The 19,329-nt window shown below is 43.9% G+C and overlaps 1 protein-coding gene across 2 annotated transcripts in view; it reads right to left on the bottom strand.

Annotated features, from left to right (window-relative positions):
* Window positions 1-19,329, bottom strand: part of D2HGDH (D-2-hydroxyglutarate dehydrogenase) — a 47,265-nt gene that overhangs the window by 3,509 nt on the left and 24,427 nt on the right. For both annotated transcript variants that reach the window (XM_040427944.1, XM_040427943.1), the window contains exons 4-8: window positions 7,348-7,487; window positions 3,702-3,895; window positions 3,436-3,604; window positions 1,671-1,814; window positions 1,447-1,589 (exon numbers count right to left, since the gene is read on the bottom strand). In XM_040427944.1, coding sequence (XP_040283878.1) covers window positions 1,447-1,589; window positions 1,671-1,814; window positions 3,436-3,604; window positions 3,702-3,895; window positions 7,348-7,487 — 790 coding nt within the window. The remainder of the gene's footprint in view (window positions 1-1,446; window positions 1,590-1,670; window positions 1,815-3,435; window positions 3,605-3,701; window positions 3,896-7,347; window positions 7,488-19,329) is intronic.

The following is a 19,329-nucleotide window of genomic DNA, read 5'->3' as shown; positions in this document are numbered from 1 at the left end:
AGGTGGGCCCTTAGTCTTCCACCCCCTGCACAAGTGGCACATAACACAGTAGACGTACTGCGATACATACATATATTCAATGTACAGCACCTCAACCAGCCTATGTTCATATAAAAAAACCTTGTTAAATTACTTATTATATTTGAATGTATCCGTAAGGTGGGCCCCCAAAATAAATTTTACTGGTGGGCCCTAGGTACCCCAGTCCGACACCGATTATGACACATAACAGGTAGCATCTAGTGTTAGGTTCCCATCTTATATAGATCGTCTTGACGTTTGGCAGACGGGCCCAAATAATTTTGTACAAAATGTATTTGCCAAGAATCTCAAATTTGCTAAATAAGCGTAGCATTAGCACCAGAATTTTTTATAGAATTATTGCATTATTGTACTTTATTTGTGTTTGCAGAGTGCTGCTGCATTGTCTTTTTTTCTTTGTGTTTCTAGCCATGGCAGCGTGCACCTGCACATTGGGATGTGCTGATTGACCCCCTTTTTTTTTTTTGAAGTAATGCTAACCACTGAGCCATCATGCTGTAAAATTACCTGTGGAATCTAACACCTTTGTATTATACTGTAAAACAGTATTCGTTTTTTACTCACTTTTTTTTACATTTTGTTCTGTTGAGACTAAACAGCCTCTGCTGCTGGCAAAAAAATGATTCTGTGTGGGGACGAGCGATGGCATTAAAGCCCCTTTACACTGCACAATTGAGTAGACGATTGTCGGGAAGGAAGCGTTCCTTCCTGAGAATCGCCTGCCAGTCAGTGGAGGATAAAGCTGTATTTATTTGCAGTGGTCTCCTCCACAGTATAGAGGAGCAGCGATCGCTAATGACATAGCTTGTATCTATACAGAACTATTGTTTGCAGCAGAGGCTACTTAGACAGCACAATCTGCTGCCGGCAAACGATCATTTAAGTGACCACACCAACGATCCTATTACCATATGAACGAGCTTGTTAGCTATGTTCGAGCAGTGCAAAGGGGCCTTTAGCGATCGCTCCTCCCTAAACTGTGTAGTAGAGCACTGCATGTAAATGCAGGAGGTCTCCTTTACTGACGAGCAGGTGATTGTTGGGATGGAACAAAGCCCTTCCCAGCAATCGTTTGTCCAGTGTAAAGGGTCTGAACACTTATGTCAATACAAGATTTTAGCTTTTCCTTTTCATTGGTCTCATTGGCTTCCGTGTATGGTAGACCCTATGGGACCCCATGCGGAATGGAAAAGTGTAGTCTACTGCTCTTTCACATCCTTTTTCTTCCCAACGTATACATAGGGTAACATAGTAACATAGTTTAAGGGGAAACATAGGTAAACAATAAAATTATACAAATATAATTAATTATGTCTGTTATATATGAAGTACAAATAATATTTTTCTTAAACACAGAGAAACCCTTTAACACCACAGATGAGACACTGCGGATTAAGGCCATACCAGTATTTTAGCCTGGTCTGTAGCTACTGTCCCAGATGTCACAAGTCCTGACTCCATTGCCTTCTCCAGAAATATATTGAGCTTCTCTTCATCGTGCTTTCCACAGGAGCCAGAGGTTTCTACCAAGACGTAGAACGCATTGTCTGCAGTCATAAAATACCCACATTAATCCTACAGTTATGTACACCAGTATCCCCACTGGTCACCGGGTTGTCATCACTCACCTGGTAAAGGATTGGTAAGTTTCAGATGTGTTTTCACCATCCTCATAGACTCCGAGTCCATGAACTCACAGGCCGACAGAATCTCTCCCAGGTGATCTCTGCACAGTGTGAACACCTGCAAAACTCTGCTGAAATGTTCACATCCTGGAGCCAAAGATAAGAACCACTATTAGATAAAACTGCATACAGCATTTCTCCAACACTCAGTTAAAGGGGTTGTGTGACAAAATATATTTTACATTATTCAAACCAGCACCTGGATACTTTTGTAATTGCATGTAATAAACATTTTTGTATAGCCAGAAAGCTATCTAATAAAATGTATCTGTATAGCGCCACCTGCTGTTTGTTCTTTTCCTTATTTTTTGTCTCACTGAGCTGCAGGAATGTCAGAGGGAGAGAGCTTCAGCAGAAAGGACACACTCCCTGAGCAGCCAGGCTGAAGATAGTCTAGCAGAGCAATTGGAGCAGTAAATGGGAAGCTTTGTTAGAAAGGTATTGTCATGTACTGTATGATGTCTGATTTTCATTTTTAACATCAATCATTGCATGTAAGTGCCGAAACAAATATGTGCCTTTGTATTTCAATAAATCATGGCATAACCCCCCTTAATGGCTTATACCCCAAATAGACAAATATTATACAACAATGTGGAGAAATGGGGGAGCAGCTTCTCAATTCTGAATTACCCAACAGGGGATTCGAAAATTCGTTTTCTAAATCAGACAATTCCCACAACTTGCTCCCCATTACAGAAATGGGGGGATGGTCTCTGCTTAAGCTGCCCATGACTTCATGCGCTACATGTACGGTGTATTGTCCTGGACTTTATACCTGCGCCATTGTGAGGCACAGGGGTAGGGGGCCGATGTTGAACTTGTCTGGTGTAAAAATTGAGAAATATGATGTGCCATATTTATAAAGCACTTATTGCACTTTACTGACATAGAAGTTTGAATAAAGTTAGGCCAGGGGAAAAATCTGGAGTGCTGTGCTATGCATTCTGCATTGCCTACAAGTGATTGACGCACATGTACTCACAAACTGGATGGGGCAAGGAGGCCGATACTAAGCTCTGCTATGGGGGCTTATGATATCTGTGTACTCCCCTTCATGTGATCACCTAGTGTGCCCCAGAATAGCAGAGCTGCTGGGTCGTAGCAAACCAAGATGAGCTCTGCTAGGAACTAAGGTTACTAATGGGGCTGTATTCACCTGTAACCTATGGAAGACTGCACAATAAATAAAAACGTACAGAGTAAATTTTCCCAGAGTACTGTATGGTGGTATTTACATGTGAGTGAAGACTGGGGTGAAATTACTGGGGGTACTATAGGGAGATTTCTGGGGGCAGTGGGGGAATGAACATTACTGTCGACAGTGAATGGACATTACTAGGGGCAGTGGAAGGACATTACTGGAAACAGAGGGGGTAGTATAGGGACATTACTGTGGGTGCTAAAGGGACATTACTGGGGGTAGTGGGGGGATATTATTATTACCAGAGACCAGGGGAATAACGTTCTGGGCCTGGCGGGAGAGGGGGGCCCCAATTAAAAGTTTCCCCTGGGACCCATAGAACTCTAGTTACACACTGGCAAAGAGGTATCTCTCAAGAAAAGGGAACCATCTCGCTAGTGCCACCTTTTGGAAATGACTCCCTATGAGTCAAAGTCAAAGTTTTTAACAAGCCTTGGGACATGACAAGGGAAAATAGCCAAGCCAAGAGAAATATAAACGAACTGATGAAACAAATCGCCTTACCTAAAAAGGCCACATTTACTGCACTGGGTTTGCGAGGGCACAGAATGGATAAAGCAGTGATGAGGCCTAGAGTTCCCTCTGATCCAATGAACAGCTGCTTCAGATCGTAGCCTGTGTTATCTTTGCGCAAGGAGTTGAGACATTCCAGAATAGATCCATCGGGAAGAACCTGACAACGGGTAAAAAAAAAAAGGGGACAATAAAAAAAAAACTATGGAGAAGAAAAGAGAACAAGATATTTGTGAGGCCCTCTTCAAATAGCTTACGGCTTCAAGTCCTAAGACTGTCCCTCGTAGGGATCCATATCGCAGAAGTCTGAGGCCACCAGCATTCGTAGCCAGGTTGCCCCCTATGTGACAGCTTCCCTTTGCTCCTAGATCTAGTGGCATGGTATAACCCCGTTCTCCCAGATACTGGTTTAGCGACTCTAAAATGCAGCCTGCCTGGCACACCAAGGCACCTAAAAAAAATAATGACACGTGAGAAAAATACAATGAAACCGCTCCAAAAGACCACCCCCATCAACACAAGGGTTTTCTGTATATTTGCCTATTATTTGAAAAGATCCTTCCACCGCAATTACCATTTTTTATGTAATTTTGGATAGTGGGATAGTGCAAGTACCGCCTGGAGCTATAGCTTGTTACATGTACCCTGGGATTAGATTCTAGGCTGGGATTAGAAAGTTAATGGTTGTGTTTCCTACCTCTATATTCCCCTTTAGCACACTCTATTTCTAAAACCAAAACAGCTAACTTCCTCCATGTGGTAAATCATCCATGAATCACTGACAGCACCCTGCATTTCCAGGGCACATGTTCAGAGTCAGTGCAGAGGTTCAAGTGATCCTGAAGATTACATTGTATATAGTCTTATCCTGAAGTGCCTCCATACAGTGCCAAAAATCAATATGATTGTTGTGAAGGCTGTCTATAATTGTTCTCCGAGACATAACTTGAACTCCTGGGACCCCAGAACCCCCCACATACAATGTGTGACCGGTGTCTTCTTATGTGTTTGAAAAACCATCCAGGGGTGGACTGGGAACTTAAAGTGGACATGGAAAAAGCCCTAAAAGTTGCCCCATGTCGTAGGTGGGTCCAAACTAACAGAAGGTGGGGAAACACAAGTAGGTAGGGACACAGAAGTAGGCAGGGCTAGTAGTACTGTAGCGCAGAACAAAATACTGCCCCAGCAGAACCAAATACCAGAGTGCAGCACAATATACTGCCGCCCTCGCCACAATAAGAAACTGTATCATCGTCCTGAGGAAAGTAATACAATTGAATTCAAGAGGGCACCTGTGGCCAATGGTCAGGTGCTTAACCACTTCCCATCTGGGCCCTTTGCCCCCTTCCTGACCAGGCCAAATTTTGCAAAACTGACATATCTCACTTTATGTGGTAATAACTTTGGAACGCCTTTATTTATCCAAGTCATTCAGAGATTGTTTTCTCGTGACACATTGTACTTCATGATAGTCATAAATTTGAGTCAAAATATTTCACCTTTATTTATGAAAAAATCCCAAATTTACCCAAAAATTTGAAAAATTCACAATTTTCTAAATTTCAATTTCTCTGCTTATAAAACAGAAAGTGATACCTCATAAAATATTTATTATTTAACATTCCCCATATGTCTACTTTATGTTGGCATCATTTTGGAAATGTCATTTTATTTTTTTAGGACGTTAGAAGGCTTAGAAGTTTAGAAGCAATTCTTCAAATTTTTAAGAAAATTGCCAAAACCCACTTTATAAGGACCAGTTCAGGTCTGAAGTCACTTTGTGGGGCCTACATAGTGGATACCCCCATAAATGACCCTATTGTAGAAACTACACCCCTCAAGGTATTCAAAACCGATTTTACAAACTTTGTTAACCCTTTAGGCGTTCCACAAGAATTAAAGGAAAATGGAGATCAAATTTTTAACAGCCAAACAAAACTCAATATTTATTACCCAGATTCTGCGGTTTACAGAAACACCCCACATGTGGTCATAAACTGCTGTATGGGCACACGGCAGGGCGCAGAAGGAAAGGAACTCCACATGGTTTTTAGATGCCATGTCCCATTTGAAGCCCCCTGATGCACCCTTACAGTAGAAACTCCCAAGAAGTGACCCCATTTTGGAAACTAGGGGATAAGGTGCCAGTTTTATTAGTACTATTTTTGGGTACATATGATTTTTTGATCATTCATTATAACACTTTATGGGGCAAGGTGACCAAAAAATTGGTTGTTTTAGCACAGTTTCTATTTATTTATTTTTACAGCGTTCACCTGAGGGGTTCAGTCAAGTGACATTTTTATAGAGCAGATTGTTACGGACGTGGCGATACCTAATATGTATACTTTTTCTCATTTATTAAAGTTTTACACAATAATAGCATTTTTGAAACCAAAAAATTATGTTTTAATGTGTCCATGTTCTGAGAGCTATAGTTTTTTTATTTTTTGAGAGATTTTCTTATGTAGGGGCTCATTTTTTGCGGGATGAGGTGACGGTTTTATTGGTACCATTTTGTGGGACATACGCGTTTTTGATCACTTGGTGTTGCACCTTTTGTGATGCAAGGTGACAAAAATTGCTTGTTTTGACACAGTTTTTTTTTTTTTTTTTTTTACGGTGTTCACCCGAGGGGTTAGGTCATGTGATATTTTTATAGAGCTGGTTTTTACGGACGCGGCAATACTAAATATGTCTATTTTATTTTATTTTTTCTATTTTTAATTTTTTTTTTTATTCCTTACTTGGGATTTTTTTTTTTTTTACATGTGAAACTTTTTTTTATTTTATTTTTTCAACCCTTTATTTTATTTTTATTTTATTTTACACTTTTCGTCCCCCATAAGGTCATACAAGACCTCTGGGGGACATTTACTTCACTTTTTTTTTTTTTTTACACTGTTGATTTCTCCTGTAACTGGGGCTGACATAGTAGCCCCAGTTAGAGGACAAATGCACCCCTATAGAGGCTGTACAGCAGCAATCCTGCGCTGTACAGCCTCACAGCAGGGCTGATCGAGGTCTCTGAGAGACCTCACACAGCTCCTGCACTCTCCGGTCACGGCGGTCACATGACCGCCGGGCCGGAACAGGAAGCGCACAGCGCTTCCTGCTCTGCAGACATAGCGCTCGGTGAGCGCTGTGTCTGCAGCGATCGTGAAGGCAGGGACACCTGGGCACTGTCCCTGCCTTGTCTTAGGGTTGCCCTGCTGTCACTGACAGCGGGCAACCCGATCAGCAGCTGCACGATTAGCGTGCAGCTGCTATTTCTGACAGGACGTTTTAAAACGTGCTGTCAGAAATAGACGTCCACCCATAGGACGTTTATATCCTATGGGCGGACGTGAGGCGGTTAAGTACCTGATGCTCCTATATTAATTAATGCGGAGAGCATCAGATCATTATGTATCTGCCTGACAGCCATGAGGAGGGCTTAGGTGACCCTCTTGGCAGGGGCAAAATTTCCCGGTGGGCTGATGCCCAGGGGGCACCTGGGCCCTCCTCATGGCCGGGCAGTGGATGTTTTTGGGGATGTATTTTGTGATGCTGGCAGTATTTTGTGATAGACTTTGGTGTTTGGTTCTGTTGGGGTGGTATTTTGTGACTACAAAACAGGGCCACTTTTAGTATTTTTTTCCAGGTCCACTTTAAGTTCCCAGTCTGCCCCTGTACTCTGGGCATCGGCCCACAGGGAAATTTCCCTGTAGGGTCTATGGCCAGTCCGCCCCTGGAGCCCTCAGACAGAAGGTCCTGGGTATGACTGCTACCTCAGCACCTCTATACACAATGCACCCAACAACCACTTGATTCAACAGAATGGAAGATGACAGAGGTGAACCAGAATAATATTTAGGGTAAAATTAAACAAGAGACGATAAGGAGAGGAATCCAGTGACTCACCCGAAACGTCATCAAAACTGATCACCTGGTCCATGAGAGCAGTGGAGATGAGGATCTCATCAAACACAGGGATACTGCCTCCGACTAGACTTGTGTTTCCTCCCTGAGGGGTTACAGCCAGGTCCCTTTGATTACAATACCTGTAGGCACAAGGACAGCAATCTAGTAATGATAATTATAGAACTTGGAACAGGCATATAAAAAAAAAAAAATGTTTAAAAAAAACGGCCATATAATATACAAGGCATTATCCATGCTTTTTCATATCTACCAATGGAAAAATCATCAGACTGAGGTGCTGAAAGTAAGGCTCCAAGGTGTGCAACTAATCAACCTACAATTTAATATACTGTCCATGGTCTTTTTTTTGGCAGGCAACTGTATAGGGAAGTGCATCAGAAAAGGAAATATTGACATCTATCTGTCTAGTGGAAGCAAAAAAATAAATAAATAAATAAAAACTATTTTAGCTTCTGTCAGGTTTAAAGACCTTTTCAACTTATACACCAGAAACATTTCTTGGCTCAAACTTACATACATTAGGACAGTTTGAACATAGCCTAAATGAGGAAACATGTCTTTGTGTGGAGCATGAGTTATTTTGCACTCTAATTAACCTGTATGACTATAATTAAAATTAATCAGGTAAAAAGGGGTAAAATAGTAATTAGAAAAATAACAAATATTGTATTAAGAACACAAGTCTTCTTTATCAGGCACATTTCTTTTGTTATACCACCCTCAAAAAGTGGTAGGCTGTGTGACCACGACTAGATTACTCCCACAGGTCTACTCCTGGTATAATTGTCATCCTCTACCCCTTGTTTCTTAAGCCCAGTGATTACAATTCTTTATTTCACACTTAAAGAGGTATTCCGGTTACATTAAGTTATCCCTTATCCACAGATATGGGATAACTATTACATCAGTGAGGGTCCTAACACTGGGACTAAAGCTAGCAGCCAGGCTAGCTTTAGGGTACATGCACTCGGTGCAGATAATCCAATTCTGCACCAAAACTGCACCAAAAACACACACACACACACACATATCTGTAATATTTATTGTGTTTTTGGTACCGTTTTTGTGCGTTTTGTATGTGTTTTTTGGTGTGGATTTTTTGCAGATCTCACCCTTCCATTAAAAAGGGTCAAATGTGCACAAGAAAAACAATTGACATGCTATGAATTTGAAAATCAGCACGGCAGGTCAATTTCTGCACCTAAGAAAAAATTTGATTTTTGTGGACTCACCTGTAAAATCTCTTTCTCGCTGAGTTCATTGGGGGACACAGGACCGTGGGTATAGCTGCTGCTGTGTTAGCTCCTCCTGCCGGCTATACCCCCTCCAGCCTGGAGAGAGCATATCAGTTTGTGCGCAAGCAGTAGGAGGAAAAGAAATCAGAAATGAAATAATATTACAATAACCAGTGGGTCTGAACCCAACTGAGGACCCTACCAGTCAATCAACTGCCGTCACCTGTGGCAAAATTAGAGGAAAAAAAAACAAATGGTGGGTGCTGTCCCCCCCCAATGAACTCAGCAAGAAAGAGATTTTACAGGTAAGTCCACGAAAATCTTGTTTTCTCGCTCGTATCATTGGGGGACACAGGACGGTGGGACATTACAAAGCAGTCCACGGGGAGGGAAGAAACCACACACCCATGGAAGACACAGTCGCAGAAGTCTAACATACCACAGCCCGCAAGACCTTGCGACCCAGAGCGGCGTCTGCTGACGCAAAGGTATGCACCTGGTAGAACTTGGTAAATTTGTGCAAGGAAGACCAGGTTGCCTACTGCAAAGCGGAAGCCTGGTGAAAACTGGCCCAAGAAGCGCCCACCGCCCTGGTCGAGTGAGCTGTGATAAGGAGGGGCAGAGCCTTGCTCCGGGAGCGATATGCCTCGGCAATGGCTAAGCGGATCCACCTGGCAATCGTTCCTTTGGAGACTGCCAAACCCTTGCGAGGACCCTCAGGAATAACGAACAGTGAGTCGGTACGCCGAAACGACTCCGTAGCAGATGAATAAATCCTCAGGGCATGAACAACGTCCAGCTGGTGGAGGGCCTGTTTCCTAGAATGCAAAGGCGAGGGACAAAATGAGAGAAGAACGATGTGCTCGTTGACATGGAAGGTAGAGACTACCTTCAAAAGAAAGGAAGGCACAGGGTGAAGCACCACCTTATCTTGGTGCAGAATAAGAAAGGGCTCCCTACAGGAGAGCGCCACCAATTCCGACATGCGCCTGATGGAGGTGACTGCCACCAGAAAGGCCACTTTCCAGGAAAAAAGATTGCACGTGCCGACACCTGCCCCTTTAGGGACCTAAGACCAAGACCCAAATCCAGCCCCATTTGCAAAAAGGAGAGGATTGTGGGAAGGGAAAAACGGAACGGAGGGAGGCGACGGTCCGCACAGAAGCGCAGGAAAGACTTCCAAGTCCTGTAATATATCTTGGACGACGTCAGCTTCCTGGCCTTAATCATGGTGCGAATGACTCTGTTGAAGAAACCCCGCCGCTTCAGAATGGCGGTTTCAATAGCCATTCCATCAAACGTAGCGATTCTAAATGCTGGTGGAAGATGGGTCCCTGAGAGAGAAGGTCGTCCCTAAGCAGAAGCGGCCACGGAGCTTCTCCTAGAAGAAGGATGAGATCGGTGTACCAGCTCGGCGCGGCCAATCTGACGGTTAAAGAATCGTCTGGATGCCCTCCCTCTTGATCCTGCGAAGGACCCGGGGTAGGAGAGGAAGAGGGGGGAAGGCATACAGGAGGGAAAAGCCGTCCCATGGGGCCACTAGTGCGTCTAAGGCTACTTTCACACTAGCATTCGGGTGTCCGCTCGTGCGCACCGTTTGAAGGGGCTCACGAGCGGCCCCGAACGCATCTGTCTGGCCCCAATGCATTCTCAGTGGAGGCGGATCCACTGAGAATGCATCCGCCTGCCAGCGTTCAGCCTGCGCTCCGCTCAGTGAGCGGACACCTGAACGCTGCTTGCAGCGTTCGGGTGTCCGCCTGGCCGTGCGGAGGCGAGCGGATCCGTCCACACTTACAATGTAAGTCAATGGGGACGGATCCGTTTGAAGATGACACTATATGGCTCAATCTTCAAGCGGATCCGTTCCCCATTGACTTTCAATGTAAAGTCTGAACGGATCCGCTCAGGCTACTTTCAGACTTAGAAAATTTTCTAAGTAATAATGCAGACGGATCCGTTCTGAACGGATGCAAACGTCTGCATTATCGGAGCGGATCCGTCTGATGAAACATCAGACGGATCCGCTCCGAACGCTAGTGTGAAAGTAGCCTAATGCGCATGCCTGGGAGTCTTCTGTCAGTGAGATGAAGGTGGGAAGCTTGTGGTTGATCCTGGATACCATCAGATCCATGTCCGGATGGCCCCACTGGAGACAGATGAAGTCGAACACCTCTGGGTGCAGAGGCCATTCGCCCGGATCCACGGTCTTCCGGCTGAGGAAGTCTGCCGTCCTATTTACCACTCCTGGAATGTAGACTACCGACAGAGCTGGTACATGTTCCTCCGACAACTTTAGAATTTTATCCGACTCCGCCATCACGGCCCGATTGCGTGCCCCCCTGGTGATTGATGTACGTCACCACTGTGGCATTGTCCGAGTGGATCCGGATCGGCAGTCCCCTCAGGTGAGGAGTCTAATGAAGCAAGGACAAATGAATGGCCCAAAGTTCCAGGATGTTGATGGGCAGTCTGGATTCCAACAGAGACTATTTGCCTTGGACTGTCCGAGGTCAGAAGATTCCTCCCCATCTGAGGAGGCTGGCATCGGTCGTGATGACCGACCATGAGACCGTGAGAAAGGATTTGCCGGAGACCAAGGTTGGAGTCGAGAGCCACCACATGAAGTCTAACCACACCTGCGGGGGAAGGGCAGTGGTATGGTCCAAGGAACTTGGTGTCTTGTCCCAGGATGACAAAATCGCCCACTGTGAGTGTCCACAGAGTGTAAAATTGCACAAACGGAAGCGCCGTGAAGGAAGAAACTATTGTGCCCAACACTCGCATGCAAAAACAGATCAATAGACGTCTGCTCTGGAGGAGAAGACGAACAGATCGCTGAAGAAATAACCACTTGTCCGAGGGGATGCAGACTGTCACCGCGGCCGTGTCGAGGATCATACCGAGGAAAGTAATTTGCCTGCTGGGATGCAGTGCTGACTTCTGGAAGTTCACCAGCCAGCCAAAACGTGCCAGGGCGTCCAGGGTGATGAGTAAACTGTCCTCGTTCTGACCGAAGGTCGCAGCCTTGACAAGGATGTCGTCCAGATAGGGGATCACGGTGATGCCCCTGGAACGGAGAAGGGCGAGGAGAGGAGGGAGCACCTTCGTAAATACTTGCGGTGCTGCTGCTAGGCCGAAGGGTAGAGCCACGAACTGGTAGTGGTGAGACTCCACCGCAAAGCTTAGAAAACGCTGGTGCGCGGGAGCAATGGGAATGTGTAGGTATGCGTCCTGAATGTCCACCGAGGAAAGGAACTCGCCCTGTTCCAGAGAGGCAACCCCAGAGAGGAGAGACTCCTTCCTGAAGTGCTGGATACTGACAAACCGATTCAGCAACTTGAAGTCTTGAAACGGGCAAACGGATCCCTCTTTCTTGGGGACAACAGACAGGTTTGAATAAAAACCTGTGAACTGCTCCGCAAGTGGAACCGGTCACTCCCCGGGCAAAAAAGGGACTGTAATGACTGAAAAAAGGCCGGCGAGGTGGAGGCCAACTCGATCTTGTAACTCAAGGTTACTATCTTGAGTACCCATTCTTTGGAAATGTGGGACCGCCAAACTTCCTGAAAAAAGAGAAGCCGACCCCCCTAGAGAGGGCGGGGGTGCCCCTTCATGCTGGAGATCGTCTATTGGCCGGGGCGCGGGCCGGTTGTGCTGCAGGCGCCAGGCTGGTTGGGGTTTAAAGGACGGTTTTCTCTTCTGCTCTTGATTGGAAACCCTGGGTGGTGCTCCTGCCGACGGGTGTGTGCCATAGAAGCGACGAAAGGAGTGCAAACGGGAGTTCAAGGGCCTGGAGCGAACCGGATGCTTGGCCTTGCACTGTGGGAGGTGGGTACTTTTACCGCCCGTGGCCTCAGAGATGATCTCGTCCAACCGACTACCGAACAGGAGAGAGCCCGAAAAGAGAAGCCCTGTAAGGGAACGCTTTGACGAGGAGTCTACAGCCCAGACTTTAAGGCGTACGTAAGGCTAACGTGAGAGCTGATGAGCGGGCAACAAGAGAGCCCGCGTCCAAAGAGGCCTCGCAGAGGTACTTCCCTGCCTGAGAGATCTGCAGGGCCAAAGATTGGAGGTCCGCCGGGGGAAGATCAGGCGCGATGTTGATAGAGATGTCTGATCAGGATTCAAATGTAATCCGTTTTCACACGTTTTTCCGGATCCGGCGGGCAGTTCCGGTGTCGGAATTGAATGCCGGATTAAAACAACGCTAGTGTGAAAGTAGCCTAAGGCGGTCATCTGTGCATGGGGCGGTCATCTGAGCATAGGGCAGTCATCTGTGCATGGGGTGTCATCTGAGCATGGGGCGGTCATCTGAGAAATCTTGAAACACATTGTGAAAAAAAAAAAGATTGCCAGAAGTCTACACTACAGGTAGGAAAGGTGGTTTAAATGCACTTTTAAATGTTTGATAACTCAATTGCAGTAATACTGTCGTGTGCATGCATATCTGTGTAAACGGATAGCTTGTGGCTCCTGGCAGTCATACGATTTTTTTTCCTGGCTCTTTGTGTCTGTAAGGTTGGCCACCCCTGTCCTATGCTGTCAGCACAGTACTAACATTTTACTGTCACAGCGCCATCTATTGGAATTGTAAACTTGATCCTGTGTTAGCTGTTGGAAAGGTGGAGAAGCACAGTGCCCTATAGTAGACATACAGAGTCACTGTCTGTCAGCAGCGGGGTGCGGCAGTCACTGATAGCTGGACCCCTGCTGTATGCGCCAGCATCTGTGAAAACACAGATGCCGGCGCATTAACCCTTGATGTGCCGCTGTCAGCGCTGACCGCGGCACGTGTGATGTGTGGAGAGGGAGACAGCTTCCATCGGGTCCCCGCGCTGCTGTAACGGGGACCCGATGGCAGGGAAGGCAGCCCGATGCCTAGGCATCGTGGCTGCCTTTGGTGACAGCCTGTCAGACCCAACCCCCTGGATCTCACAGGAAGCAGGTTGTAAGTGTATTGTGATGAATTGTAAAGGGGATCAGACCCCCAAAAGTTAAAGTCCCAGAGTGGGACAAAAAATAAAGTGAAAAAAATAAATAAATAAAGTTTTACAAAAAAAATTCAAAGTTTCAAGTAAAAAACAAACATTATTTTCCCCAAATAAAGTAAAATATATTTTTTTTAAATAGGGAAAAAAAGAAAAGTAGACATATTAGGTATCCGTCCGTATCGACCGACTCTATAAAAATATCACATGACCTAACCCCTCAGGTGAACACCGTAAAAAAAAACTGTGCTAAAAAAACTGTGCTAAAAAAACATTTTTTTGTCGCCTTACATCACTAAAAGTGCAACACCAAGCGATCAAAATGGCGTATGCCCCCCAAAATAGTACCAATCTAACTTTCAGCTCATCCCGCAAAAAATGAGCCCCTATCTAAGACAATCGCCCAAAAAATAAAATATGTCTCTCAGACTATGGAGACACTAAAACATGATTTTTTTTGTTTCAAAAATGCTTTTATTGTGTTAAATGTTAAAAAAAAGAAAAAAAGGAGACATATTAGGTATCGCCGCATCCGTAACAACCTGCTATATAAAAATACTACATGACCTAACCCCTCAGATGAACACCGTAAAAAAGATAAAATAAAAACGATGTCAAAAAAGCAATCAAAAAGTCATATGCACCCCCAAAATAGTGCCAGTCAAACTGTCATCTCATCCCGCAAGAAATGAAACCCTACCAAAGACAATCGCCCAAAAAATAAAAAAAACTCTGGCTCTCAGAATATGGAGACACTAAAACATGATTTTTTTTTGTTTCAAAAATGCTTTTATTGCGTAAAACTTGAATAAAAAAAAGTATAGATATTAGGTATTGCAGTGTCCGTAAGAACCTGCTGTATAAAAATATCACATGACCTATTCCCTCAGGTGAACACCGTAAAAAATAAAAGTGTGTCAAAAAAGCAATTTTTTGTCACCTTACATCACAAAAAGTGTAATACCAAGCGATCAAAAAGTCATATGCACCCTAAAATAGTACCAATCAAACTGTCATCTCATACCCAAAAAAAATTTGCCCCCACATAAGACAGTCGCCCAAAATTTTAAAAAAATATATGGCTTTCAGAATATGGGGACACTAAAAAAAATTTTTTTTTCAAAAATGCTTTATTATGTAAAACTGAAACAAACAACCAAAAAAGTAGTCATATTTGGTATTGTCCCGTCCGTAACAACCTGCTCTACAAAAATACCACATGATCTAACCTGTCAGATGAACACTGTAAATAACTAAAAATAAAAACGGTGACAAAATAGCTATTTTTTTTTGTTACCTTGCCTCACAAAAACTGTAATATAGAGAAACCAAAAATCATATGTACCCTAAAATAGTACCAACAAAACTGCCACCTTATCCCGTAGTTTACAAAATGCGGTCATTTTTTGGAGTTTCTACTCTAGGGGTGCATCAGGGGGTCTTCAAATGTGACATAGCAGCTTAAAATTATCCCAGTGAAATCTGCCTTCCAAAAACCATATGGCACTCCTTCCCTTCTGCGCCCTGCCGTGTGCCCGTACAGCAGTTTACGACCACATATGGGGTGTTTATGTAAACTGCAGAATCAGGGCAATAAATATTGAGTTTTGTTTGTGCAGCGTCCTACTTGTATACGTGGGCACTGCAAAGTTTGTCATATTATATGTTGTATCATGCTGTATTGCACTTTTATGTAAAATCTCTGTTAACAGGCTGTCAGGTGCACTACACTTATTCCACCACTAGATGGGGATAGCACCATAGTCTATATATACCACAGTTCAAGCCTAGTTAGTGAGGAGTGGAGTGGGAGTAGCTGGAGTGAGGAGCAGGGGGAAGGAGAGGACCCCCTACTCTCAGCTCTCTCTTGGGCTCCATGGCCCAGAGGAGCCAATTCGTTGTCTCAGTTTTCAAGCCAAGAAACAGGCAAAGGTGAGGCCTTCTTTTACCGTCTACTCTTCTGGAGTGCCAAGTGGACTTTATCATTGCTATGTGATAAGACAAAGGAAGGACAATAGCCATTATACTAGGCTTTAGGCGCCTTTGTACCCAGGTAAAGGTTTATTAGCTTCCGGCAGCCTCACCATTACTTCAAGGACACCATTACTTCAGATAAGGACCTAAACCACCATTACTGAGATTAGAACAGGGCAAAGAGCTAAGTACCAGTGAGAAGATACCTCTCATACTCTAAAAAGACTTTAGCCTGGTACAGAACCACATATATAGCCTGTTACCTGGATTTACAGTATTCAACCTCCATATACATGAGAGACTGTTTATATCTGGATGTGAATTGCTGTCAAGACCCTGCTTACAGTAAAGTTCTGAGTTGGATTTGAACCCTGTCTCATTCTTCCATCTCCATACTACCACCACTCTCATCATTTTGCACCACCAAGGTGCTGGCGTCACGATATTACCTAATTCAGGGGCCCATCTGCACAAGCACCCAGAAATCCAATCACCATCAAGGGCACCTCAATCACCACCTGGCCGGTGTCCCCTGTAGAAGAGTGTGCCCCGGAGAATTTGGTGCTGTTCTCCCCTTCACTGCACTGCTGACCCAGGGAGGTATCTGCTAACCGTGAGTACATGTACTATTGCAACCATCGGCCCACCGTGAGCCTCACGTGTTTTCCCCTGCGGTCCGGCACGCTGCTTTTGTCTGTTAACCCTTGCTTTGTTAGCGGAAAAAAATTGATTAAAATGGAAAATCTGCCAAAAAAGTGAAATTCTGACATTTCATCTCCATTTTCTATTAATTCTTGTGGAACACCTAAAGGGTTAAAAAAGTTTGTAAAATCCGTTTTGAACACATTGAGGGGTTTAGATTCTAAAATGGGGTCATTTTTGGGTGGTTTCTATTATGTAAGCCTCACAAAGTGACTTCAGACCTGAACTGGTACTTATAAAGTGGGTTTCGGAAATTTTCTGAAAAAATTCAAGATTTGCTTCTAAACTTCTAAGCCTTCTAACGTCCCCAAAAAATTAAATGGCATTCACAAAATTATCCAAACATGAAGTAGACATATGGGGAATGTAAAGTAATTACTATTTTTGGAGTTATTACTATCTATTATAAAAGTAAAGAAATAGAAATTTGCTAATTTTTCAAAATTTTGAGTAAATTTTTTTTTTTTTATAAATAAAAATGACATTTTTTTACTCAATTTTAGCACTGTCATAAAGTACAATATGTGACGAATTTTTTTTTTATCTCAGAATGGCCTAGATAAGTAAAAGCCACATAAAGTGATACATGTCGGATTTGCAAAAAATGACCTGGGCAGGAAGGTGAAAACTGTCCCGGGGTAGAAAGGATTAAAGGGGGTTCTCTGAGTTATTTTTTTTGTTCTTGTATCCCAGCAGTCAGACATGTCATTTAGGGCAGGACTTGTATTCAGTCCTTTTGCAGAGCAGGGGGAGGGGCAGAGTTTGGTGTTATTGCAGGTAAACAAAGGGACAAAAAAGAACCAGGGAAATGAGGAAATATATATATTTTTTTTGCCTAAAACTTGCTTAGCTTAGTTATATATTGCTTTCCATCAGCTTTAGAGTGCTATATTATATTTTTTTTTTTCATAACTCGGACAACCCCTTTGAGGCTACTTTCACACTAGCGTTTTTGCTGGATCTGACAGGGTTCAGCAAAAACGCTTCCGTTACTGATAATACAACCACCTGCATCCGTTATGAACGGATCCGGTTGTATTATCTTTAACATAGCCAAGACGAATCCGTCATGAACATATGGGGAATGTAAAGTAATTACTATTTTTGGAGTTATTACTATCTATTATAAAAGTAAAGAAATAGAAATTTGCTAATTTTTCAAAATTTTGAGTAAATTATTTTTTTTTTATAAATAAAAATGACATTTTTTTACTCAATTTTAGCACTGTCATAAAGTACAATATGTGACGATTTTTTTTTTTATCTCAGAATGGCCTAGATAAGTAAAAGCCACATAAAGTGATACATGTCGGATTTGCAAAAAATGACCTGGGCAGGAAGGTGAAAACTGTCCCGGGGTAGAAAGGATTAAAGGGGGTTCTCTGAGTTATTTTTTTTGTTCTTTGTATGTTTCTAACTAGGCAAATGTAAGGACTTCACAATTCACATACTTTATCTCCAGTTGCTGCTTTCTCAGATTTCACTGAGGGTCACATGACCTGTGATGTCAGTTTCTCTCCCTGCTCTGATGATGTTTCCTGCACAAGCCTGAGAGAGCAGATATGTGCCTGTACACCAGAGGTCACTGTGCTGGCCACGCCCCCCTGCACTGCCAGCTGCTGCTTAGGCCTCTTTCACAGGGGCGTTGCGGGAAAATGTGCGGGTGCGTTGCGGGAACATGCGCGATTTTTCCGCGCAAGTGCAAAACATTGTAATGCGTTTTGCACTCGCGTGAGAAAAATCGGCATGTTTGGTACCCACCCCGAACTTCTTCACAGAAGTTCGGGCTTGGGATCGGTGTTCTGTAGATTGTATTATTTTCCCTTATAACATGGTTATAAGGGAAAATAATAGCATTCTGAATACAGAATGCATAGTAAAATAGCGCTGGAGGGGTTAAAAAAAATATATATGTAACTCACCTTAATCCACTTGATCGCGCAGCCCGGCATCTCCTTCTGTCTTCATCTTAGCTGTGTGCAGGAACAGGACCTGTGATGACGTCACTCCGGTCATCACATGATCCATCACATGATCTTTTACCATGGTGATGGATCATGTGATGGACCATGTGATGATCGGAGTGACGTCACCACAGGTCCTGTTCCTGCCCACAGCTAATGAAGACAGAAGGAGATGCCGGGCTGCGCGATCAAGTGGATTAAGGTGAGTTAAATTATTATTATTATTTTTAACCCCTCCAGCCCTATTGTACTATGCATTCTGTATTCAGAATGCTATTATTTTCCCTTATAACCATGTTATAAGGGAAAATAATAATGATCGGGTCTCCATCCCGATCGTCTCCTAGCAACCGTGCGTGAAAATCGCACTGCATCCGCACTTGCTTGCGGATGCTTGCGATTTTCACGCAACCCCATACACTTCTATGGGGCCTGCGTTGCGTGAAAAACGCTGAATATAGAGCATGCTGCGATTTTCACGCATCGCTCAAGTGATGAAAATCACCGCTCATGTGAACAGCCCCATAGAAATGAATGGGTCGGGATTCAGTGCAATGCGTTCAACTCACGCATCGCATCCACGCGGAATACTCGCCCGTGTGAAAGGGGCCTTATTGCTCACTCCTTGGATTCTTGAGGAAAAACATTAACCCTTTCAGCTGCACAGACTCAGGGCTGAAGGCTTTACGGAGTAGCTGCAGGTAGTGAGGAGACGAATGCTGGGCACAGGATCTGACAGAGGAGTTCTGCAGAGCATTGCACAAAAACAGGTAGGGGGAAGATCCTGTGTGTATCAGCAGTGTCATTGTACAGCTGGGATTTGTAGTCCTACAAATACAACATGCTGCTGAGTATCCCAGCAGTCAGACATGTCATTTAGGGCAGGACTTGTATTCAGTCCTTTTGCAGAGCAGGGGGAGGGGCAGAGTTTGGTGTTATTGCAGGTAAACAAAGGGACAAAAAAGAACCAGGGAAATGAGGAAATATATATATATTTTTTGCCTAAAACTTGCTTAGCTTAGTTATATATTGCTTTCCATCAGCTTTAGAGTGCTATATTATATATTTTTTTTTCATAACTCGGACAACCCCTTTGAG

This window comes from Bufo bufo, chromosome 4 (genome assembly GCF_905171765.1).
Source record: "Bufo bufo chromosome 4, aBufBuf1.1, whole genome shotgun sequence".
Classification (NCBI taxonomy): domain Eukaryota; kingdom Metazoa; phylum Chordata; class Amphibia; order Anura; family Bufonidae; genus Bufo; species Bufo bufo.
The sequence above is the reverse complement of the archived record's forward strand: the minus strand, read 5'-3'. Positions and strand labels throughout refer to the sequence as shown.